The sequence below is a fragment of the Zeugodacus cucurbitae genome, chromosome 6, assembly GCF_028554725.1.
Source record: "Zeugodacus cucurbitae isolate PBARC_wt_2022May chromosome 6, idZeuCucr1.2, whole genome shotgun sequence".
Taxonomy (NCBI): domain Eukaryota; kingdom Metazoa; phylum Arthropoda; class Insecta; order Diptera; family Tephritidae; genus Zeugodacus; species Zeugodacus cucurbitae.
Window position 1 is genome coordinate 11,981,228 of NC_071671.1, and position 21,778 is coordinate 12,003,005.

At 37.2% G+C, this 21,778-nt stretch overlaps 1 protein-coding gene across 4 annotated transcripts in view; it reads right to left on the reverse strand.

Annotated features, from left to right (window-relative positions):
• The window catches only part of LOC105216920 (prominin-2), a 30,390-nt gene extending 10,576 nt beyond the window's left edge, over positions 1 to 19,814 (reverse strand). For 2 of the 4 annotated variants that reach the window (XM_054233789.1, XM_054233791.1), the window contains exons 1-9: positions 19,619 to 19,814; positions 19,085 to 19,380; positions 10,402 to 10,951; positions 4,885 to 4,940; positions 4,491 to 4,723; positions 4,189 to 4,376; positions 3,775 to 3,870; positions 1,991 to 2,202; positions 1,371 to 1,527 (exon numbers count right to left, since the gene is read on the reverse strand). In XM_054233789.1, coding sequence (XP_054089764.1) covers positions 1,371 to 1,527; positions 1,991 to 2,202; positions 3,775 to 3,870; positions 4,189 to 4,376; positions 4,491 to 4,723; positions 4,885 to 4,940; positions 10,402 to 10,588 — 1,129 coding nt within the window. In that variant the 5' untranslated portion in view covers positions 10,589 to 10,951; positions 19,085 to 19,380; positions 19,619 to 19,814. Of the gene's footprint in view, positions 1 to 1,370; positions 1,528 to 1,990; positions 2,203 to 3,774; positions 3,871 to 4,188; positions 4,377 to 4,490; positions 4,724 to 4,884; positions 4,941 to 10,401; positions 10,952 to 19,084 lie in introns of all 4 variants that reach the window. The other 2 variants (XM_054233792.1, XM_054233790.1) reach the window with 2 other exon arrangements.
• Positions 19,815 to 21,778: the final 1,964 nt, after the last annotated feature.

Genomic DNA, 21,778 nt, shown 5'->3' on the forward strand with positions numbered 1-21,778 from the left:
GGATCAAGTATGAAAAATTTGAAATGATATATTCTATGAATATATACAGATAATTTCGACCGATACCAAATTCAGATTTAGCGGCCAAGAAGCAGCTCCTTTTTGTGCGCTTTAAAATCGATGAAATTGTGGTGTGTACCGATTTTTTTCTCTTCGGTCCTTTTTAAGATTTGACCATTCAAAAGGTTGGAGAAGTGTTCCCTCCATAAACAGTATGCCCATATTATCTCTTTGGTTCCTTCATGAGTATGATCCGAATTTTGAATAGTCCCATCTTTTCATAAAATTTTCGAGCCCTGTCGGCCAGCTTCTCAAGCTCTTCATACTCACGCATTTCTGTTTCTTTCTTCTTACGTCTCGCTTCACTCTTCTGCTCTTCAACGTCGAACCTTTTTGTGTCTTTTGACTGACTTTCTGTGCTGCACAGAGGCGGGTGCGTATCTTCGCTGTTACCAGATAGTGATCGATTTGGTTGCGCGTGTTTAGATTAGGAGTCAGCCACGTAGCTTGATCACATCGTCCTTCTCCGTTAGGGCGTGGTCGCAAATCGGTTATAGGTAGAAAAGCTGAGCTTTAATGCGGATAGTTGCTAGACGTTCATCCACTGGGGTGCATGTAAGGACTTTGGCAGATGTCACAAGGAGCAACCATCTTCCGTCCTTATCACGTCCATCGCACTCTTGGATGGCGGTTATGGCAGCCTTTAGTCTTATGATGACATCAAGCAGCTGGCAGGGGATGCCTTCAAATCGTGATCCAAGGGTCGTCATTAGGGGGTTTCTCATCTGTGGTTCTACTTCTTCTTCTTCTACACATGACTCAAACATATGTATGTATATACGGATATAATATCAAACCGAAGCAAAATAGCTCTATGATAATAGGAAGAACAATAATATTCGGAGAAGTACTCCAAGTACTGAACACTATATAATTGATCCTGATTTATCTTATAGCAGGTTTAGGACAAAGCGAAAATATATTTTCAAAGGTCTTATAAAGCCTTCCGAGGAAATTGTGAGTTGTTACTATTGGTTAACAAATACTTTAACAAGGTTTGTGTCTCCAAAGACACACACCTCGAAATAGATGATAAATAAGAAATGGATTCTGATGTGAAAGATAGATGGATAAGTATTGGTGAAATATTATATGAACGATGGATCCAGCTAACATTTAAATGTCGAATTGCACTTAAGTATAAAGAAAAAACCAGGCTCCTTGAATTTTTAGATTCTTCGGAGTGGATTACCTTAGCTTACCTATTGTCAATCACAATACAATTCTAAACAATCTAAAGTCGCATTATGTTGGAGTCAAGATTTAAAAATCACCAAATTAAAGAGGTAAAAAAATAGCACATTACTTACAGTTCCGTTCGTATGCAGTGTCGTGTTTCACTTGTTGCGGGAAATTGCTGAAAATTGAACGTGACACACCAACCTCAGATGTCAAATTCTTGACAGTCGCACCAAATTCAATTTCGCCCAAGTAACGCATGCGAAAGATGGTCTGGTCCTCTTGCAGCTGACAAATAGGCGATCCAAAACGAAAAAAAATTATTGTAGAATGAATACAAACAAAGTTGAAAAAGTAATGCATGAACATAGCAGAAAAGCTGTCATAACTAAAAATTATAAATAAAAAAATCAAAATCAAAGGAAAAGGAAAAGGAAAAAGAAAATGCTATAAAAGCACCAACTAACTACAAAAAGTGTGAAGTGCAAACGTGAAAAGAAAATTTAATTTGTCAAATGTCAAATACCAGTGGAGCTACTAGTCAAACTCAGTGCAAAAGGGCTGGGCACGCTACAGGCCGAAAAAAAAAAAAAACAAAAAAATAAAGACAGTAAAGAAACAATAATGCAAAAAACACTTTACAACAAATGCGCACAAATAACTGTCACACAACATTGTTGCAACTGTCAAACTACCGTTACAAGCGGTACTACTACATACTGCATAGAGAATATGCATTTGGCCAACCAACCGTCTTGAGTGCATCAATAATGCCATTCTCCTCGAAACTACGTATGCGCAGCGTGTCGCAGAGCGGCCGGTCGCGATAGGTGCACTGTCGCTGCAGCACGGACAGTTGTATTTGTAGTTCCTCCATGCGTGCGGCGGCCTCTTGTGAAATCTTCAAAGCACGCCCCACTGTCTCCTGCAGCATTAGTACACGATAAATCAACTCTGCGTTGGCTATGGTGAAAGCCATGAAAGGAAATAAGGTTAAAAAATCAGTAAAAAGAAACAAAATGAAAAAAAATTGACTTGACAACTTCGGCAAGTCATAATAAAGCCCAACACAATTGCGAAATACCCGTGTACAAGCCTGTGTTGCTTCGAGAAGGCAAGGCAAAGTAACACTCCAACAAGCAATAACTTGTCCAACTTCATAATGCACGCAATAAAACATTACAACAAATACAGATAAGATTTTAAAATAAATATTTTGTTAGATTATGTTACTTGTAATACACAACTATACACATATAACGGTGTACATATTACTGTACTGGGAGTATCCTTTTTATTATTACAAAGCATGTCGAGTTTAGAAGCCAATACATAATGGGAATTTGCTCTCGTGTGCTTGTAAATTTATAATAGTACAAGTGAAACAGATTTCCTCGCATTTGACAGAGTTGTTGTTAGTGATCTGCGCTAAAGTGTAATAAAATCCGAATACTCATACTCGGCTAGTTGGAATCGGAGAGTGGTAATTTTTGAGTTGATTCGGCGCCGTTCGCAGCAACTCGAAGAGACATATGCAACGACTAGAGATAGTTTATGTCGAGATCTTAAATTGAAAGTGTATAAAATACAGTTTGTGTAAGAACTGAAGCCGCTCGATCTTCCCAAGTGATATCGCTTTGCTTTATGGGCTGTTGAGAAGTTGGTAGAAGATCCGACGAGCCAAATTCTGTTCAGCGATGAGGCTCATTTCTGGCTCAATGGGTATGGAAACTGGTAATCAAAATTGACGCGTTTGGGATGAAGAGCAATCTGAAAAGATTCGAGAGCTGCCATTTCATCTATAAAAAAAACGTTTGCTGTGGTTTGCGGGCCGGGAGAATCATCGGTTTAAATTTCTTCAAAATGCGTCTTTCGTCAATAGCGACCGTTATCGCGCCTTGATAACCGACTATTTGATGCCTGAAATTGGAGATCATGATATTGGCGACATTTGGTTTCAACAAGACGGACCCACTTCTCACATAACGCATCAATCAATGAATTTATTGAAAGAACCCTTCGGTGAGCAGATAATTTCACGTTGGACCGGTTGATTGGCCACCAAGATCGTGTGATGGCACACTGTTAGACTTTTCCCTGTGGAGATATGTAAATTTAAAGTCTATGCTGCCAATCCGGCTTCGATTCAGGCCTTGGAGCAAAACATTACGGGTGTCATTCGCCAGTTATCAGTCAAAATGCTCGAACGAGTCGTCGAAAATTCTACTCAACGGATGGACTATCTGAGACAAACATTCTCCATTAAATTTGAATTTTTTGTGTAGGGAACCTCGAAATGGTTCACCCTATCCGACAGTACATAACCTAGAACTTCTCTCTTTAGTGTCCTGGTATTATATTTAAAGCTATGAGCAACATAACCTAACTTTTTTTAATTCTCATAAATGAGTACCCGTCACATGCGAACCGACTACTCTTAAAATATTCACTGATGTCGTTTTTTAACATCTCCGCCGGTACACTTATGGCTTGTGTAAGCATTTACGATATAATTTTCCAACAATTTCACCTTACCCAAGCTGATGGTCGCCAATGAATCATATGCCAGCTCAATGCCAGTGTGTGCTGAAATTTCCGCTTGAATTGGCTCCCCGAGGAGAACATCGACGTCTGCACAGTTAAAGTGGAAAACACATAAGCCAGCAATGCAGAAATGTCCATTATGCACAAGCCAGTCCATTGGGCAGACAGACAGTGGGTTTGGTGAGACGAATGGCCGCCAGCAGCAAAACGGACGAGAATCAAATAAATAAAATGAGTGCATAGAAGAGGCAGTGAGTTATAAGGAGGTGGCGACAACAACATGGGTTTATGGGTTGGGCGAAATATGAATTATAACTTTGGATGTAAAAAATGGAGGGAACATGACAACATACTTGTAGGCGCACACACAGTGATATACACTTGAATGTGGCTACACATACTGACCTTCTAAATCTTTGACAACTTTTTCGACAGCTACATGAAAACCATTATCCAACTTATGTTTGATTTGTAGGTGTGTGTCTTTGAGAAATACTTCCATGTCGTGCACAGTTGATTTGACCATTTCGGGTGTCATTTCAACGTTGGCAGCCAGACGACTGTTCGCATAAAATATGCAAAAATCACTCAACCTGCAATGAGAAGTGTTGAGAAAACGTCAAAACATAAAACATAGACAGCAAATTGGAATATTTTTCCACATTCCCGTGCAATTCGACAACCTTTGACCAGCTAGGCATACTCACGCCAACAGTAAAAACGTTATCCAGAGCGTGACCACGGACGCACTCTTTCGGCAGTTCAGCGCCTGCTGCAACGAATCGTCGTGTATGTTGACAGGTGCGTTGCGTATGAAGTCGGCTTCATCCTGGTCGGAGCGCCGCCCGCAACACCAAGCGCAGGTGGAGATGAGCGGCACCAACGCCAGTATGGCGAAGATGCTCATGAGTGCGATGAAGCCCGATTCGATTTTGATCGCCTGTGGAGAGAGAACAAGAGAGTAGAGTGTAAAATGTAATAAAATTGAGAATTTCTAAGTTGATTTTAAAGCATTAATTTGAAGTTCGAATTTATATTTAATTTATATTATATATATTAAATTTTTTTAGTAGCTTCAGCAACTCAAGTGATTTTACTTACATCCTTGGTGAAATCGATGAGCGTGAGGTTGGAATGCAAGAATTGACGCACCAAATCTGGCAGGGAATATACAAAATGAAAAATTTAAAATGTTTACATCAAAAATATGACAACAAATATACTACTATATTCGTACTTTACTTTATGTTATATATTCACACATCATATGTACATCATCACTACATACTAATATTATTTTTTCTCTGTTCTCGCGATGTGGCATCACATACAATCAACTGATATTATTTCAAATTGTGCATGGCCACTTAATTTTCAGAAAAATATGTATGGAGCACAAGCGTTATAACATCACATGATCGTCATATATATGATGTGTCATCAAATGATGTAGAATCGCATGATGTACAATCACGTGATATAATTTAAATTATGTATTATCACATGACATATTATCTCGTCATATATTTATTATCACTATTATTTATTTTATCCCATTATAATAAATCATATCACTGTATTAATTTATCACATCTCACATAATAATATCACATCGCCAAATAAGATATAATGTGGAACTATGTAGCTGACAGGGGTAAAATGTTATGAAAAAATTAAGCGACTTTACGAAGGTTTCCAGACCGGAGCATCCTTATGTAGAGACCAAGGTGGTAACCTGGTTACCGATGTCCTGGGATTGTGGAGGGAACACTTCTCGGCGGGGGTCGATGGATTACCGGCCGAGCTATTCCAATACGACGGCGAAGAGCTGATAAGGTGCATGCATCAGCTTCTTTGCAGAATATGGTTGGAAGAAAGCATGCCCGACGATTGGAATCTCAGTGTGCTCTGCCCAATCCACAAAAAGGGAGACTCTGCAATCTGCGCTAATTACCGTGGGATAAAGTTCCTAAATATAAGGTTCTATCGAGTGTCCTGTGTGAAAGACTAAAGCCCACCGTCAACAAACTGATTGGACCTTATCAGTGTGGCTTTAGACCTGGAAAATCCATAACGGTCCAGATATTCACCATACACCAAATCTTGGAGAAGACGCGTGAAAATTGGATCGATACACCTTTTCGTCAATTTTTAAGCTGCTTTCGACAGCACGAAATGGAGCTGCCTTTATGTCGCGATGTCTGAATTCGGTATCCCTGCGAAACTAATACGGCTGTGTAAGCTGACGTTGAGCAACACCAAAGGCTCCGTCAGAATCGGTAAGGACCCCTTCGATGCCAAACAAGGTTTCAGACAAGACTCAAGTGACTCACTTTTGTATGACTACTTTAACCTGATGCTGGAAAAAATAATAGGAGCTGCAGAGCTAAATAGAGAAGGTACAATCTTCTATAAGAGTGTACAGCTGCTCGCTTACCCAGATGATATTGATATCATCGGAAACACCATTCGCGCCTTTAGTTCTGCTTTTCCCGTCTGGATAAGGAAGCTAAGCGAATAGGTCTGGAGGTGAATGAGGATAAAGGCAAAATATCTCCTATCATAAAACAAACAGTCAGCTCACTTGCGTCTTGGCTTCCACGTCACTGTTGACAGTCATAACTTTGAAGTCGTATATAATTTCGTATACGTGGAAACCAGCACCAACCTACTTAGGACTGAGTAGGCAATTGAAAAGTAAAGTCCTCTCTCGACGAACCAATATCAAACTCTACAAGTCGCTCATCATTCCCGTCCTGCTTAATGCTGCATAAGCGTGGACGATGTCAACATCCGATGAGACGACACTAGGAGTTTTCGTGAAGAAAATTATGCGCTAGATTTATGGTCCTCAGGACATTGGCAACAGCGAATACCGCAGACGATGGAATGATGAGCTGTATATGTCATTCGACGACATAGACATAGTCCAGCGAATAACTATACAGTGGCTTCGCTGGCTAGACCATGTTGTCCGAATGGACGAAAACACTGCAACTTCCGCTGAGGAAGACCTCCACTACGTTGGAAGGACCTGGTGGAGAAGGACGTGGTTTCACTTGGTATTAGCAATTGGGACCAAACTATCAAAAGAGCGAATGACCGTCGCTCTATTGGGGACTTGGGTAAGCGGTGTCTTCGCCAGTTAAGAAGAAGAACAATTTAAAGAAAATACTAGGATTTATATAAATTTTTTTTTTACAAAATGGCGGCTAGTGAGTCAATCGTTGGTGATTCTTTAATCTCAAATAAAATAAGAAATGTCTCAAGTTTTACGCGTCAAAGCTGTCTGGCACGGACGTTTCCATGCTACAGTGGAAGCACAGGTTATTTTTTCCAACTGTATAATGTTTTTAGGATCATAAGGTGAGTGAATAATATTAAGAATTCTCAAAGAACATAATAAAATTTTTAACAAAAATTTAATACCAGTAATGGTATACTACATTTATTGTTGACGAGACTACTCGTGACTCCTAATACGATTGCACATGTTGCACAATATCGCGAGTAAATACAGCACACATTCCGTTCATGCTGCAACAGCTATAAATAGTTCAGGCCATATACTATAATTCGGTAATAAAAAGCCGTAAACAAGCACGCAAACAAACGTACATACAAACACATACAAAATGTATATATCAAATTGATTGCCAATGTGGTGCAAATGTGTGCGTAAATGTAAATTGGTCGGTATAGAAAACGAAAACACAAATAAATACATGGCTCTCTCTGTATCCGAGTCGCTTTACTGCAAATATTTTACTATCACCTCTGTATATCAACTGGGTTTGCGTGTCGAAAATTCTACAGCTCGTTTTCACACTTTGCCGCCCATCTCTTTTTCCCCAGCACCACAATACATATGGAATTGTATGTATGTGCGCTTGTGTGTGCTAGTTCACCACATGGTGGCCGCGCTTGAATGCACTTAACTGGCGTCACTAAATTCTGAAATTAGACACGACTGTGCCGTTAAAATGTCCAATTGACTGTCCAGCGTAATATATTTTAGGCGCGACTTAATTCACTTTATACATATGGAGGCTCGCATGAGTAAGGAGCCTGTAGGAAATGCATTAGATATAAGAAGATATATATCCTCTTTGCATATTTCATCGAATGACTAACTCAGAACTAGTACGAATGAGTAAAACAGTTTCGAATCGACAGAAAGGAAGGAAAACTTAATATATTGGATCGAGTGACTGCCACTAGCCCTGAAGTAATCTTATATTCATTAGCACGCCATTAAATAAATTAATTCATTATGTGACTTTGACCATGAGATGTTGAGCTAAGACCATAGTTTGTGCCTTTTTAATGTTTTTACAACTGCCATAAATTTGGATCCGTTCTATATAACGTCCGACAGTCATCTGAAATAAAGATGATCTGTTCTTGCAATCGAGGACCCGATCTCTGTCCGAACAACATTTGTATGCTTCCACAAGTAACTTCTTAATTAATTCTTTATTTCACATGTCTGTTCTCGTTTTTCTGCAGGGTGTGGATACGGATATATATTCCAGTACGTGCTAGGCATGTGGGTCTGGATGCGTTCGTGCGAATTTTGGCATTGTTGTTTGGTGGTCGGTGATCTCGTTAGTGGGTTGCCTTTGCCCAACATCGATAGGTAAACATTAAATATTTATTCGAGCAACGTTGTGTAAGTTTGTATGGGTACGTGTATTTGAGGAATTGCTGTGTGGTTAACATAGGTACAGTGTACTTGCTGAAGTGCTTGTTTGGTTAACTGGTGGTTGATATTTTATAGACTGTTATTTTCTCTTTGGCTTTAAAACTTAATAAAGAAAACAAAAGTTAGATAACCAATAAAGTCTTAACTAGCAAAGAGGTACAACTGTTGGACCTCGAAGCAATCTATCTTTCAGGAGAGTGCTTTAGCAACAACGCGACCCAAAACGAATATAGTATCAACTGGGATTGGGTCAGGGTTTGGCAATAAAATCCAAGAACCACTTTGGAAAACCACAAAACCACAAAAGCTAGATAACCAATAAAGTCTTAACTAGAAAAAAGGTACAACTGTTGGATCTCGAAGCAATCTATCCTTCAGGAGAGTGCTTTACCAACATCGCGACCCAAAACGAATAAAGTGTAAACTGGGATTGAGTCAGCGTTTGGCAATAAAATCCAAGAACCACTTTGAAAATCGCAACGACTCGTGAGAGATGACATCATTCTCTCCTCACTAATCACAGCCTCAGATTACTAGCACAACATTTACCTAGTTCATCGGATAATACCGGCAAGTCGATTCATAAAGATTTAGATTTCCGAAATGCAGATGATAAAAATCATAATGATGATCATGACATACTCGTACATAAGTTCGATTTCAGCTTCGAGGTTTCTCCTTGGCTGACAATGTCAAATTGTCAAGTATATGAAGTTCTGAAAAGACAATCGCTCTCTAGGCATTCGGATCCAGCTTGAAGATCTTATGGGCCATACCCTTTCACATACTACATGAAGAATTGGTAAACCTTACAGGTATATAGCTATAATGTTATTTTCGCTGATCATTTCATCCATGATGGCCATAAGGCTTTGCGGATATAGAATTAAGATTTAGAAATAATGTAGATTTCGTAGAAAAAAAGATGGAAGTTTTTGTGGAAAAGCTAACATTATACGAAATCTAAAAGTCTACAGGCACTTCAGAGATTCGTAAGGTTTATGATATTGAATCAAAGTGGGATTCACCATCATTTGATATGAAATATTATAACAGAGTCGGCTGCCAAAAATCATTCTGTCTATGCAAGCGCAACAGAGTTGATTTCCAAGACTTGAATTCAGCAATTTGGAAAACATACACGTTATTTTTAATTAAAAAAATAACAGCGTTTCTTAACAGCGACGCAATTTGGTCCGATGTTTGATGTTTCTGAAAAAAAAAACAACGGTCTATGCTGGGGAATGTGAAACCATCTACTCGTATACGCTTTTTGGTTAAAGAAATCTGGACAATAAGATATGTATCACCAATGTGATAAGGAACTCGAAGATGTAGCAGTGAGAGCTTTCAAAAGCTCGCAAACGTAGCAGTGTGAAAGATCGATGATGTAAGAGCTTTTCGCCTACTATTGGACTATCAAGTTTGTGTCTGGGAGTTCGCAGAGAGTTTTTTAAGATTAGTTTGCTTGAGGAAGCTGACACCAGACTTTGGTAGATACACGTCATATGTATGTATTTTGCCAACAATCTATTTTAGCAGGGTTTATTAATGACTGTGAGTTCACCTGGTCAAAATTCATACAAATTATTTTAAAATTCTCGTATTCTTCATAAACATTGGAACTACTTATTTAATTTCAAATGACTTTAAAGTCAGCCAGATACATTCACATACCTTTGAAACCCACATGCACCTACTATATGCATCTTTATCACAATTTCGCATGCAGATTATCAATCACACTTATATACCACATATATATTTAAATGCTTAGTCTTACACCTCCCACATATGCAACATATGAGTACACATATATCTCACATGTTAACTCATATTTTCGCACCATTTCCATCATCATTCACTTCCGGTAATCACACACATATACACACTCCCGCCACACACAAACTTACCGAGTGGCAGTTCCGCCGGCGTGATAAGCGATAAAAATTCACTGATGTAGGTAAAAGCGACCGGACCCGGTGTGATATCCATACCCGGTATGCTGTATGTAAAATATGTTGATGTTGCTGGTGTTGTTGTTGCGGATGGCAGTGTCATGTTACTGTGTATATTATTATTAAAGTTATGTAGATCCATAATGGCTGCAAGTTGCGACTCAGTGAGCGTGTGAGAATTCGATAAAACTGACAGTACTGCTGGCGAGCAGCTCCGTTGCGTTCTTTTGCAACGCGCTCTGCTCAAGCTTGACCAAGTTGTTGAATGTTGTTTTTTACAATACTATTGTATTTGTTATTCCTGTAGCCGGTATTTCTGCTCTTCCAATTTCACACTACTTTAAAAATATTACTGTTGTTGTACTTGAATTTTTTTCACTTCCCCTTTTATGCTCTCTCCCGTCTGGCTGGACGTGTTTAATACGCGTTTATGAATTCCTTTGTATGCGCGCGTTATGTGCAAGTCGCATGGGTGTGTGCCGTCCAGGTGCTTTTATGGACTTCCCTGTGTGGAAGAGTATAAAGTAAATTGAATTTGACTGGACACGTTGTGAATAAAATAAACATTAAGTGAAACGAACTGAGCTGGTGTGAGGAACTTCATTTGGAGCAGGGTGAAAGTCCTCATGCATGAATTTATGAAGGAAGCTGTTGGACAGTGTGAGTGATGGAGAAAGTGAGTAGTAACTTTGTTATAATGCGATTACGGCTAGTGCGAAAGAACTTTGGAATGAGGCAATGCAGGTGTGTTTAGTTTTGGTGTGAGAGACTATTAAATAATTTATTTAAGAAAGTAATTAGGCTTATATTTATTGTTTAAGAAAATATAATAGAGATCCCATAAAGATTAAGTAAGATCAGCCGGGGTCAGAGCGGGTGAAAACGCCATGGAAAAGCAAGTCGGTGGAAGACCTGTTACGACGAATACCAATCAAATCATGGAAAACATCGAGTTAGACCGGTATGTGGCATCTCGTGATAACGCCCTGTAGATGGGAGTTAGCAATCTGCACAAAAATGCATGATTTGACGCAAAAAACCTTCTGGACCTTCTGGCCTGCACTAAGCTGCTGAAACGGAACGAACACGACCCATTTTAAAATGACGAAAAACGAAAAATGGATCACATACGACAATATCATGCGAAAACGGTCGTGATCGAAGGCCGGTGAATCGTCCCAAACAGTGGCCAAGCCGGGATTGACGGCCAGGAAGGTTTTGCTGTGTGTTTGGTGGGATTGGAAGGGAATTATCCACTATGAGCTGCTCCCATATGACCAGATGCTTAATTCTACCATCTTCTGCGAACAACTAGACCGCTTGAAGCAGGCAATCGACCAGAAGGGTCCAGAATTGGCCAACAGGAAAGGTGGACAACGCCAGACCACACACTTCGTTGATGACTCGTCAGAAGCTACGGTAGCTCGAATGAGAGGTTTTATCGCATCCACCATTTAGCCCGGGCATAGCGGCAAGTGATTACCACTTGTTCCTGTCCATGGCGAAAGCCGTTGAGAGGAGGCTTGTGAAAAGTGGATAGTGTTAAGGCATGTCGTATTCGAGTTTTAAAATGTAGGATTGAAACTCGGAATCATTTTGTAAATGGTATGTGGGCTTATTCTGATGTTACTTTAGAGTTATGACTGTGGGCTATGGCCGAATATATAACGGTTGCTTACTCAGTATCTTTTCGTTGCGCTTCGTAAACTGCTAAGTTTCCTGAAACTACAGTGTTGATCATTATATTTTTTTTCTTCCTTTGCTTTATGATAATTCTATATAAACATGTGTACTTGGACATCCTAAAGGAAGCTACATCCACAAAATGGCGTTTTTTATCGAAAAGTGTCGAAAAGTTTTTATCCCACACCAAGTATGTTTTTTGTACATATCTTGCAAAGAATACACTGAAAACTACTAAAAGATCCTTAGCTCAATAACGGGAAAAGTCAGAAAGGCTAAATTTTACAGAGAGCAGTATTCAGATTGTTAAAAAATATGCGACGCCACACGCAAAGTTTTGGGTAAAGTTATATCTCGACCAATTTCAACCAAATTTGATACATATCATTCCCTTGGCACTCTGATATTATATCTTGAAAATGGGCGAAATCGTTCACAACCACGACCACTTCTTATATAGAATAATTTTGGATTCCATCTGATTCATTCACTTTAAAATATATAAATCTAGAACCAACGATGATATCAAAATAAAACATTGCTAAAATTTTGCAATACCGGACCTCCAGTATTGCATATATAAAAATTGTCGAAATCGGACTATACATTTTCAACGCCCTAGATATCGACCTTGAGGATCTCAGTACCTATGTTTTTATATAAATTTTTACTGATTATATCGATAAATCTCACGAATATTTTATAGAAAATGGGAGGGAAAATGTTCATTATAATAATATATTAGAAATGAATTTGGTTGAAAAAGTGGACGTGGTCCAGCCATCTTCTAAGCTTTTTATACATATCTCGTAAACTACTAAAGCTATATCAACCAAACTTTCCTGAGACACTTCCTTTAGGTACTTCATTATGCAGCATGGAAATGAATAAATTCGGATTATAACCTCTCATACAAATGTTTTGTTGAAAATACTAAAAGTGGTATAATTCAGTAAGGAAAAACAACATAAATTCTGAATTTCATGTCAAAGCTGGTACAGAAGGGCTGAACTCAAATTTGTATACAAAATCTGTGGTTTCGCAAACTTAGGGGTCAAAAAGCCGAAATCGTACTATAAATTTTCAATTCCCTCACAGATCCTAAGGAAGTTAAGAGAATATATTTTGCTTTTAATAGTGTGCCTCTGTTCCTAAAATGATCAACATCAGGTCAATACTTCCTCTATATCCCATATACCTGATATTCGAGTTTTCCTTCCGATGGACTTTATATCGTATATAACGTTTAATATGTGAGATATCTTTGCGAAATTAACTGAGCGTATAGTTTTGGATGTAATGTATCTTGGTAGTGAAATCGGTCCAGAAATCACCTCAGCCCTCACATAGTACATACATATAATGATTTTCATTATTTTAATTGGCTTTATGTCGAATATTGATTTATAATAACAGATAACTCTTCGTGAAAACGAAATTCCTTTTCTACACATGAGAATAATTCAACATATTTGAACCATTCAAATTATGAGAGTATAATATATTGGGGTACAACCGAACTTAGGCGTTCCTTACTTCTTAAATTTCGATTTACGATTTCAGACCGTGTAATGGTCAACAACACAAATTTACAGCAACCTACGCTACTAATTGTTGCATTTGCTGCAAGTGAATTGCCATGACGCACACCACTGTTGCTATTGCCATCCTTGAAATTCGCCTTGAATTAGTTTCTGCTTATTTTGCCAACTAATTTCATTATATCGCACTCGGCGTTTCTTGCTGCTACCTTTTGCTTTCAATCAGCAGTTGGTTAGCTTTCCTTAGGAGGCAATTTTTTTCGGCTACTCAAGTGGAAATACGATTTTGCCATATCTCCCTTTCCTCGCTTCTGTACAATTGCTAGCACAAGTTATTACTGAACAATGCTTTCGATTGCTTTTATTTAACGAAAGGTAGCCACTTTCACTTTCTTTCGATGAAATTAAAAAAAAAAAAACGGTTTTTTCTTGCATGTGTGTGTATGTCTATTTTGGGTGGCAGTTTCAACTCTATATGTATATACATTCGCTCTTAAAGTTTTCTACATTGTTTTACGCCGTTGTTTTTATTGTTTTTAGTTCAATTCCAGCGCTGAGCCGAAGCGTCGCTTGGAAGCCATATTAGCGCCGAGCGCCAACTACACGGCTTGTATTTACATTTTAGCTACCACATACATACACACACACATAGCTGCGCATAGGTAAATTTGCTTGTTTTCTTTATTTAAGCCCACTTCTTTTTTCCTACGCCATTTTAATGTCTGTGCCTTTGGGCGGCAAAGAGCAACGTAAAATGAAAGAAAAAAAATGAAAAGAGATTGCAAAAAATAGCACAAACCAATAAATAGTATTTTTACGCTCGTAAGTGGGTCATTAAAATTTCATTGAAATCGTGTGCCCACACACATACATATCTACACATGTTTTTAGATACATAGTAGCTTGGTGTTTTCCTAACGTTATCGAAATGCACGAGTGCATATTTCAAGGCGCTGAAGACTGCTGTGTATATGCTTAGTGGTTTCTTTTAGCAATTCTTTTTGGTGTGTGTGATTTTTCCCAAGGATCTTCACGTACATACCAAATGGAGCTATTAAAGTAGCTTAAGTGCCTTGGAAGGATGCAATTTGTAGGCAAAGTGCATTTACTTAGATTTGCTTGTGGAAATTCTCGTAGCAAAGAGAAACAAGATAATAATATTAAGTGCAATTTTCGAGATAAGAATAGGAAAAGAGCAGTATCGGCAAGTTATTCAGTACTAGTTTTTGAAAAGGAAAACAGTACCATGAAATCCAGAAAGAATACAATAAAATATAAAATAACTAAACAGATATGGCCAAAATATGATACGACTAGATCTGCGGTATTATTAAATAGGTCCAGGAAAAGTATTTTCAGACTTACAGCTACTCTAAGGGATCATTGGCCATTTGGAGAACATGCAATGAAAATGGGCAGACCCTATAATAACATTTGTCGAGGCTGTGAAATAGAGGGGAATAAGGAAACAATATTTCACTTTCTCTGTGAATGTCCAGCCCTATCGCAGATCCGACACAGGACACTTGGAAGCCATCAGGCATCAAGCCTTGAATGGATGTCCACTAAAAGCATATTGGTCATAAGTAGCTTCATCGAAAACACAAAGTGGTTTGAACGGAAAGATGAAACGAGATAACAGTAAATTATAAGGTCTACGAATAGTGCATCAAAATGGCACATCTAGTGCTAATTGGGCCATATAATTATATGGCTGCACTCCTACCTACCTACCTACCTACCTACCTACCATGAAATCCAAGATCGCCTCAATACTGTGCACAGTGACTCCTTCCCTTCCCTGCATTGGCGCATGCCAAATATTGGCTTAACGAATTTTAACGTGATCGCACTTCGATATTCGATATGAGCCACGCTCAGGTGCTCTGATTATATCTAATCCGGAAAACCAGTGAGAAATTTGTATGATTTTGAATTGGCAGATTAGTAAAGAGTCACTTAACAACTCGGTCTATTTGATAATTTTCTAAGTAACTGTCTCTCCAGTATCTGTTCTAAATATTATTTATTAATCCTTATATTTATGACTGATTCATACCAATAAAGTAATCTCTTCTTCTTCTCCGAATATGTACGTAGATCAGACAATTTGGTGTCTGTAATGTTTGTTCTCGATCAAACAAACTCACTTTTTATTAGTTAAGGTATTCGAGATTAACCCTTAAATGCCTGGCGTACCATATATGTACATGCGATTTAAGGTAATTAAGGCTTCGTTTACGATCAAATTAATCTGTATCGCAGTTTAGTTTACTCTCAGTAGGAGTCATAAATGCTAACGGTTATTTAAAAATTACTGCAGCTTTTAGAAGTTTATACTCAGTTGACAGTGACCTAACGAAGTGGTCGGAAGTCTCTATTTGGGGGATGAACTCATGCATTTCAGGGTTAAAATTTATTAAGTTCTATTCCATCATTCTCGTTGATAGAAGGGGCACATAAAAGAAAGGAAAGTGCTTCAAATAGGGCTTCAAACAGGTTTTGAACCTCTTCTCATCTCTTTTGGCGAGCTTTGAACCAAACCTCAAACCGAACTGCTTTTTTCGAAAACCGAATCGAAAATCACTAAAAAAATTATTCGATCTCCAATCTCCAATAAGCATTTTCAATTTAAATAATACTTGACATGATTCAAAATGCAATCCTTATGGTAAACTGCTGCAAATTTACTTGATACCAACACCATGAGGTGTATTTTGTCATTTTAATTTCAGAATCATGTCAGTTTTTCTCATCAGGAATTTGATTCTGATAAACATTGCACAAGAACTCAATCTAAATTAGAAAGCTTTTTACATTCATACGTATATAGCATATATTTACACCAGGACTGGAATCTCATTATATTACTATACCCTCTGAACCATTTGTAGCCTTGATAAAGCTAATCAATTCTAAAGCTTTATGTGATCACCTTCCGAGTCATCTTCATGAAATCCGTGACAGATAGTTGCCATTATTTTCCTGTACAACACCTTGCAGTTGCATAGAAGATGTATGTCCTGCAATATCTTCTTCTTTTACTTCTTGGTAGCTTCAACAGTAATTATTATAAGCTATTACTAATCTGCTGGCTTATCTTCCAATCAGACCTATTTGCACTCCTACTAGAGTTCTTATTTCTTTTAGTCATTTCTTTTAAATTTCAATAGTTGACATGTATGTCCACTGTGACTCAGCCAACTCTTTGACATATTTATGAATTAAGTGTCTACATATGACCAAGGGTATGTATATTCCCTCTTTCGTATAATATAATTGTAGGGTTGTGTCTAATCTGGCTAGTTCATCTGTAAAGTTGACTCGAATGTTACTGTGTCCAGGAATTCATTGCAGGTTTATCGAGAAATAGTAAGCCGGTTCTACTAATCGGCGCTCGAGGCGTTCTTTCACTATTTTAGAGGAAATTATTAAAGATTTTAGTGTTGTCAGTGCCGCGTGGATGTTTGTAAATAAAAATCTATTTCATGTTGTAAGCATCCTTCTTGTTAGTATGAGAAGGCCTTCTTTGAAGGCGGTAATCTCCGCTTGAAATACACTCCAGTGAGTCGGAAAGAGATTCTGGTATCTAATTTTACTGAAAAGACATTAACTTTCACTCGTTTTTCTAGTCTGGATCCATCTGTTATAGATACTTATAACTATAGCTTTACCCAACTCGGGTATAAACGGGAATCTGCCAAGTGTATTATTAGTATGTCCCTTATTAAATGTGCCTAGTAAGGAAAATTCCCTCAGTCTAAGTGATTACTTCGTGGTCAGTTGCTTTCAAAACAATTCAGTAGGCAGTAAGTAAAGAAGAACCACGTTTTTTCATTTATGGCATAATTTGTATGGCATAATCAGCCTTATCTCTCATCCAATGAGTTATATGAGTCGTTAGACCCCATTCAGGACTAACTATGTTTCCAGGTGAACAATACAAACTAGCTCCGCTTTGATAATATTGAAGTTAAAACCGCATAAGTCTAGAGACAGTGTTACGAACTAACTGAGATAGCCACAACATCAGCGTAGGCCACAAAATGCATATTTTCTAGATCTAACAACATTTTATTCATTGTCAAGATCCAGAGAAGTGGTGATAATATGTCTCCTTGAGGTGTATCTCTTTGAACAGATCTTCTAATCGTTGAAGTTTCCAGTGTTTGATCCTGCTCAAAAGCATCTTTTCAATCAATTTCACCAGAGATAAAGATCTATAAGTGAGCTCACTATGTAGGCTGTAGGCTGAATGTTATGGAAAGCGCCTTCTATGTCAAGGAAGGCTATGAGGTCGTATTTCTTAGCCTTCAGAGATTTTTCAATCTATGCTATCACTGACTTAAGTAATGACTTCGTGTATTTTCCTTTAGAGTACGCGTGTTGTGAAGCGGCCAGTTTTTCTGGGGTTAACTTGTTTCTTATATATATTTCTAGTATCCGTTATATAAAGTTTTCTAAGAGAAGTATATTTGTTTTAATTTTCTTGCCATAAACCAATGCAACATAACCAATAATCTATATCAATTTAGTTTTCTATTATCATTCTTTTACATGAAACACTAATATTATGTTACATTAAGGTTAAGTTTTCGTCCAAGACTATGACTACTATAATATATCGAGAATACGATAAAGTCTTTGAAATACTTATATTCCGTCTCTGGCTAAGTCAAAGTATTATTTGAGAAGCCTGATTATTTAAGATACGATAACGAAAGCATATTGGTGTTCTTTAAACTTAATTCTTCTGGCCTAGAATGAGATGGTTAAACCTCCACTTAAAACTAAACTATCTTCTGGAATAAAAACGAGGTATCAGTGAAGTGAGGGAACAAAGCGTGGGACACAATTCGCAGTTATTTGTGATAGGAAGTTTCTACCATATATTCATTCGGGGTAACCGTTAAGTTATATCCACGGTTCACTTTATTTTTTTTAGAATTATTCTCTCGAGATTTTTCCTATATTGAACATCATGTATTCACATGAAAAACTTTTTCAAAGCAAATCGTTAAGGCAAACGTAAAATCTCTGAAATCGAACGTAAAGCCAAAATTACGGGTTGATTAAGGTGATCTATGCCCGGTTTGTATAGGATAAAGAGAAACGTGGAAAAAATTGAAGATGGATCATGTGCTGCTAAATTATTTTATTTTTTATTTTTGCAAACAACTGTTTTTGCTTACGTTCGGAGGGTTTTAATACTAGAGCCAACAGTGCGTATGAGTAACATCGATTTATTAAATTAAAGATAGAAGTGATATATTGATTTTTAATAATATTAATTATTTTAAATATATTTTTTTTTTATATATGTTAAACTGATATTATTATTAAACTAAATTGAGGGTTTATAAGATTGAGTAAGTTTTTTTTGTATTAAAAAATATTAATTAATCACTAGATACTTTCCTTGCGTAGCACTTCACTATCGAGTCTCCAATTTTCAACCAACAATATTTTTACATTTTTCCATTTCCGTTAACTTTTTTTTCCAAAATCTATTATTTTTTATATTTATAGTATCCGTGCGTTAGCGCCAGTCACTTCAATCAGTTCACTTTAGCACTAAAATTTATTTTTAGATTTATATGCACACTAGCTATCTCACTTTATGGCAGTTGTCAGCACACGCATGCCAACTTAGCAGTATATTGACTTGCCGTTTATGTGATTTCCACAAATATTCAACGATTATGTAACGCTTACAATGAGCGATGAAAGAAAATCGATATGAAAAATGTAAAGCATTTTTAATTAAAAAAATAATATTTGTTTTTCAAAGTAAGAACGTTGATTTAGGAAAATTGAAATTGTTTAAAACACAAAATTCTTGAACACTTGTCATTAATCCAATAATAATTTTGTTTAAAAAAATAAAATTTTACATATTTAATTAATAAAGTTATCACTTTTGTAATTTAAACTCCTTCCTAGCTTACAAGCTGCTCATTTTGTGGAGTTTCTGCTCACTTTTCGGCACTCTTGTTTTAGATTTAACAGAATTTAAATTTTTTTTAATACAAGTTTAATTCATTTTCACTACTAAATATTTAATTAGTGCCTTAGTTGTCACCATTATTCCGTCCATTCACAAGAGAAACGTTCTAACACCGCCAGAGGCACACCGCAACTGAAAGAGAAACTAATTCTGCCAACAAAAAGTCGTCAGTGAAAACATAGAAATTCTTTATTTGGAATGGCAGTCAGTGCAAGCGTGGTTTTAAGTCAACGCTTGGAAGCCGGAAGACGCGCGAAAGCGCACTTACGAGAAGTGTGTTGAGTTGGCGCTAAAACATGCGCTCAGTGACCGGTAAATTCCAAGCGTCAAATGTGGCGTCGTTATTTATTTACATTGAATTGTTTTCTTGGAATTGTGGAAGCTGAAGTTTTGAGTATTGATGCCGGTTAGAAAGTGGCGGTAAACAAGTGTGGTGAGTTATGGTGAGACTAAATAAGGCCTAACATGAAAGAAAGTCTTAAATGTTTTAATGATCTGCTAAGCTACATAAACTCTATTTTATTTGAATATGACTTACGCTACAGGGCCGCGATAATTTCGTTTTCAAAAGTTAATGATCCGCTCTTATGAATAAAATTTTATCTCTCCAACTGTTTTTGAATAAAATTTTATCTCTACAACTGTTTTCGCTTTCTTACAGCAAGAATACTAAACCCATCAAAAGCATAACGAAGATTACTGTATCAAACATACATTGAGCTGCCAAACGGGATTTGTGCAACTTCAATATTTTCGTTTACTTCTATTCACCTACTGAGAACATTGATAGAGATTTCTGAAGAAATCCCATCCGACTTTATATATGATTTTCTATACAAAAGTAGCATCTTCAATAAACACCTTTGTTCATGATCTGTCCAAAACTCTCTCATGACTCATGTCACTATATTTTGCTGGCGAAGGTCTTGATTTATTTCGTGAAATCGAGTATATTTAACTCATATAAGCAACTCTCATCTTATCAATGAATTTACACAGTTTTTCGATGAGATGGTGAGTCCGATTCAGTATTCAGCGGTTAGCAAGAACTCATCGAGAATAAACTGGGTCGGATCTTGTCATGTATGCCTATTAACTAATGGATATTCACCACGCGTCAAACTTTGGAAGGATTAGCAAAATAAGTTGCCTTCCTTCTGCAGAATGTTCTTGAGATAACCTTTAACGATTGGTCTTTAGCTTCAGCGTGGCGATTTCTTTACATCCAGCGTATTCTTGAGAACAGAAAGAGGTCACTGGGGGCTAGTGTCATTTTACTTTAATCTAAAATTGTTGTGTGGATTTGATTTATGGGATTTAGCAAACTTCCGAATGGTTGCTTCGCCTGGCAGGACTTAGATATATCGTTTTGACGTCTTTATATTTGAAAATTATCTGTTATTCGCTTTTTCCAAAAATCAAAATATAAATACAGAGGAACTTCTCTAACTCGAATCTCCATAATCCACAAAAAAACTTCGAGTTAGAGAGACTTCCGAGTTACTGAAGGTAATTTGTATGAATTTTGACTTCTATTGCCAATTCAATAGTTCGAATTATGGAGAGCTTCGAATTAGAGCAGTTCGAGTTATGGAAGTTCAACTGTATTACGAATTAGCGATCCAACAGTTGTAAAATTTTTATACATATCATTTGAAGGTTAGGTCTATCTGAAAACATATATATATCGTTTTAGTAGTTTGCTTTTATGACAATATTTTTGCTTGTTGAAAAGCTTATATCAAAGAGGTCGAGATTTATCTACCCAGTCTAAGTTGCATCATAGTATCGATCTCTCTGACGAATGATCACAAAGTAAAGATATTTCTATCGAATAGATGAAGGCTCCCTGAGGGCATTTAATATATAGTATGCAAATGTTAGCAGAATATCATAAAAGACCTCTTACCACAAGTTGCATTACCCTTACCGAAAAAGAAAAATCCTCTCAAATTCCGATATAGTAAACATAAACAATCGAAAACTTGGAAAACCACCACGCGCCTGTCTAGGTCAATGGACCAATGCGCATTCTTCAGTTTACAATTAGTAAGTGATTTACACACATACGAGTATTATTGTTGTGTAAAAGCGGCTTATT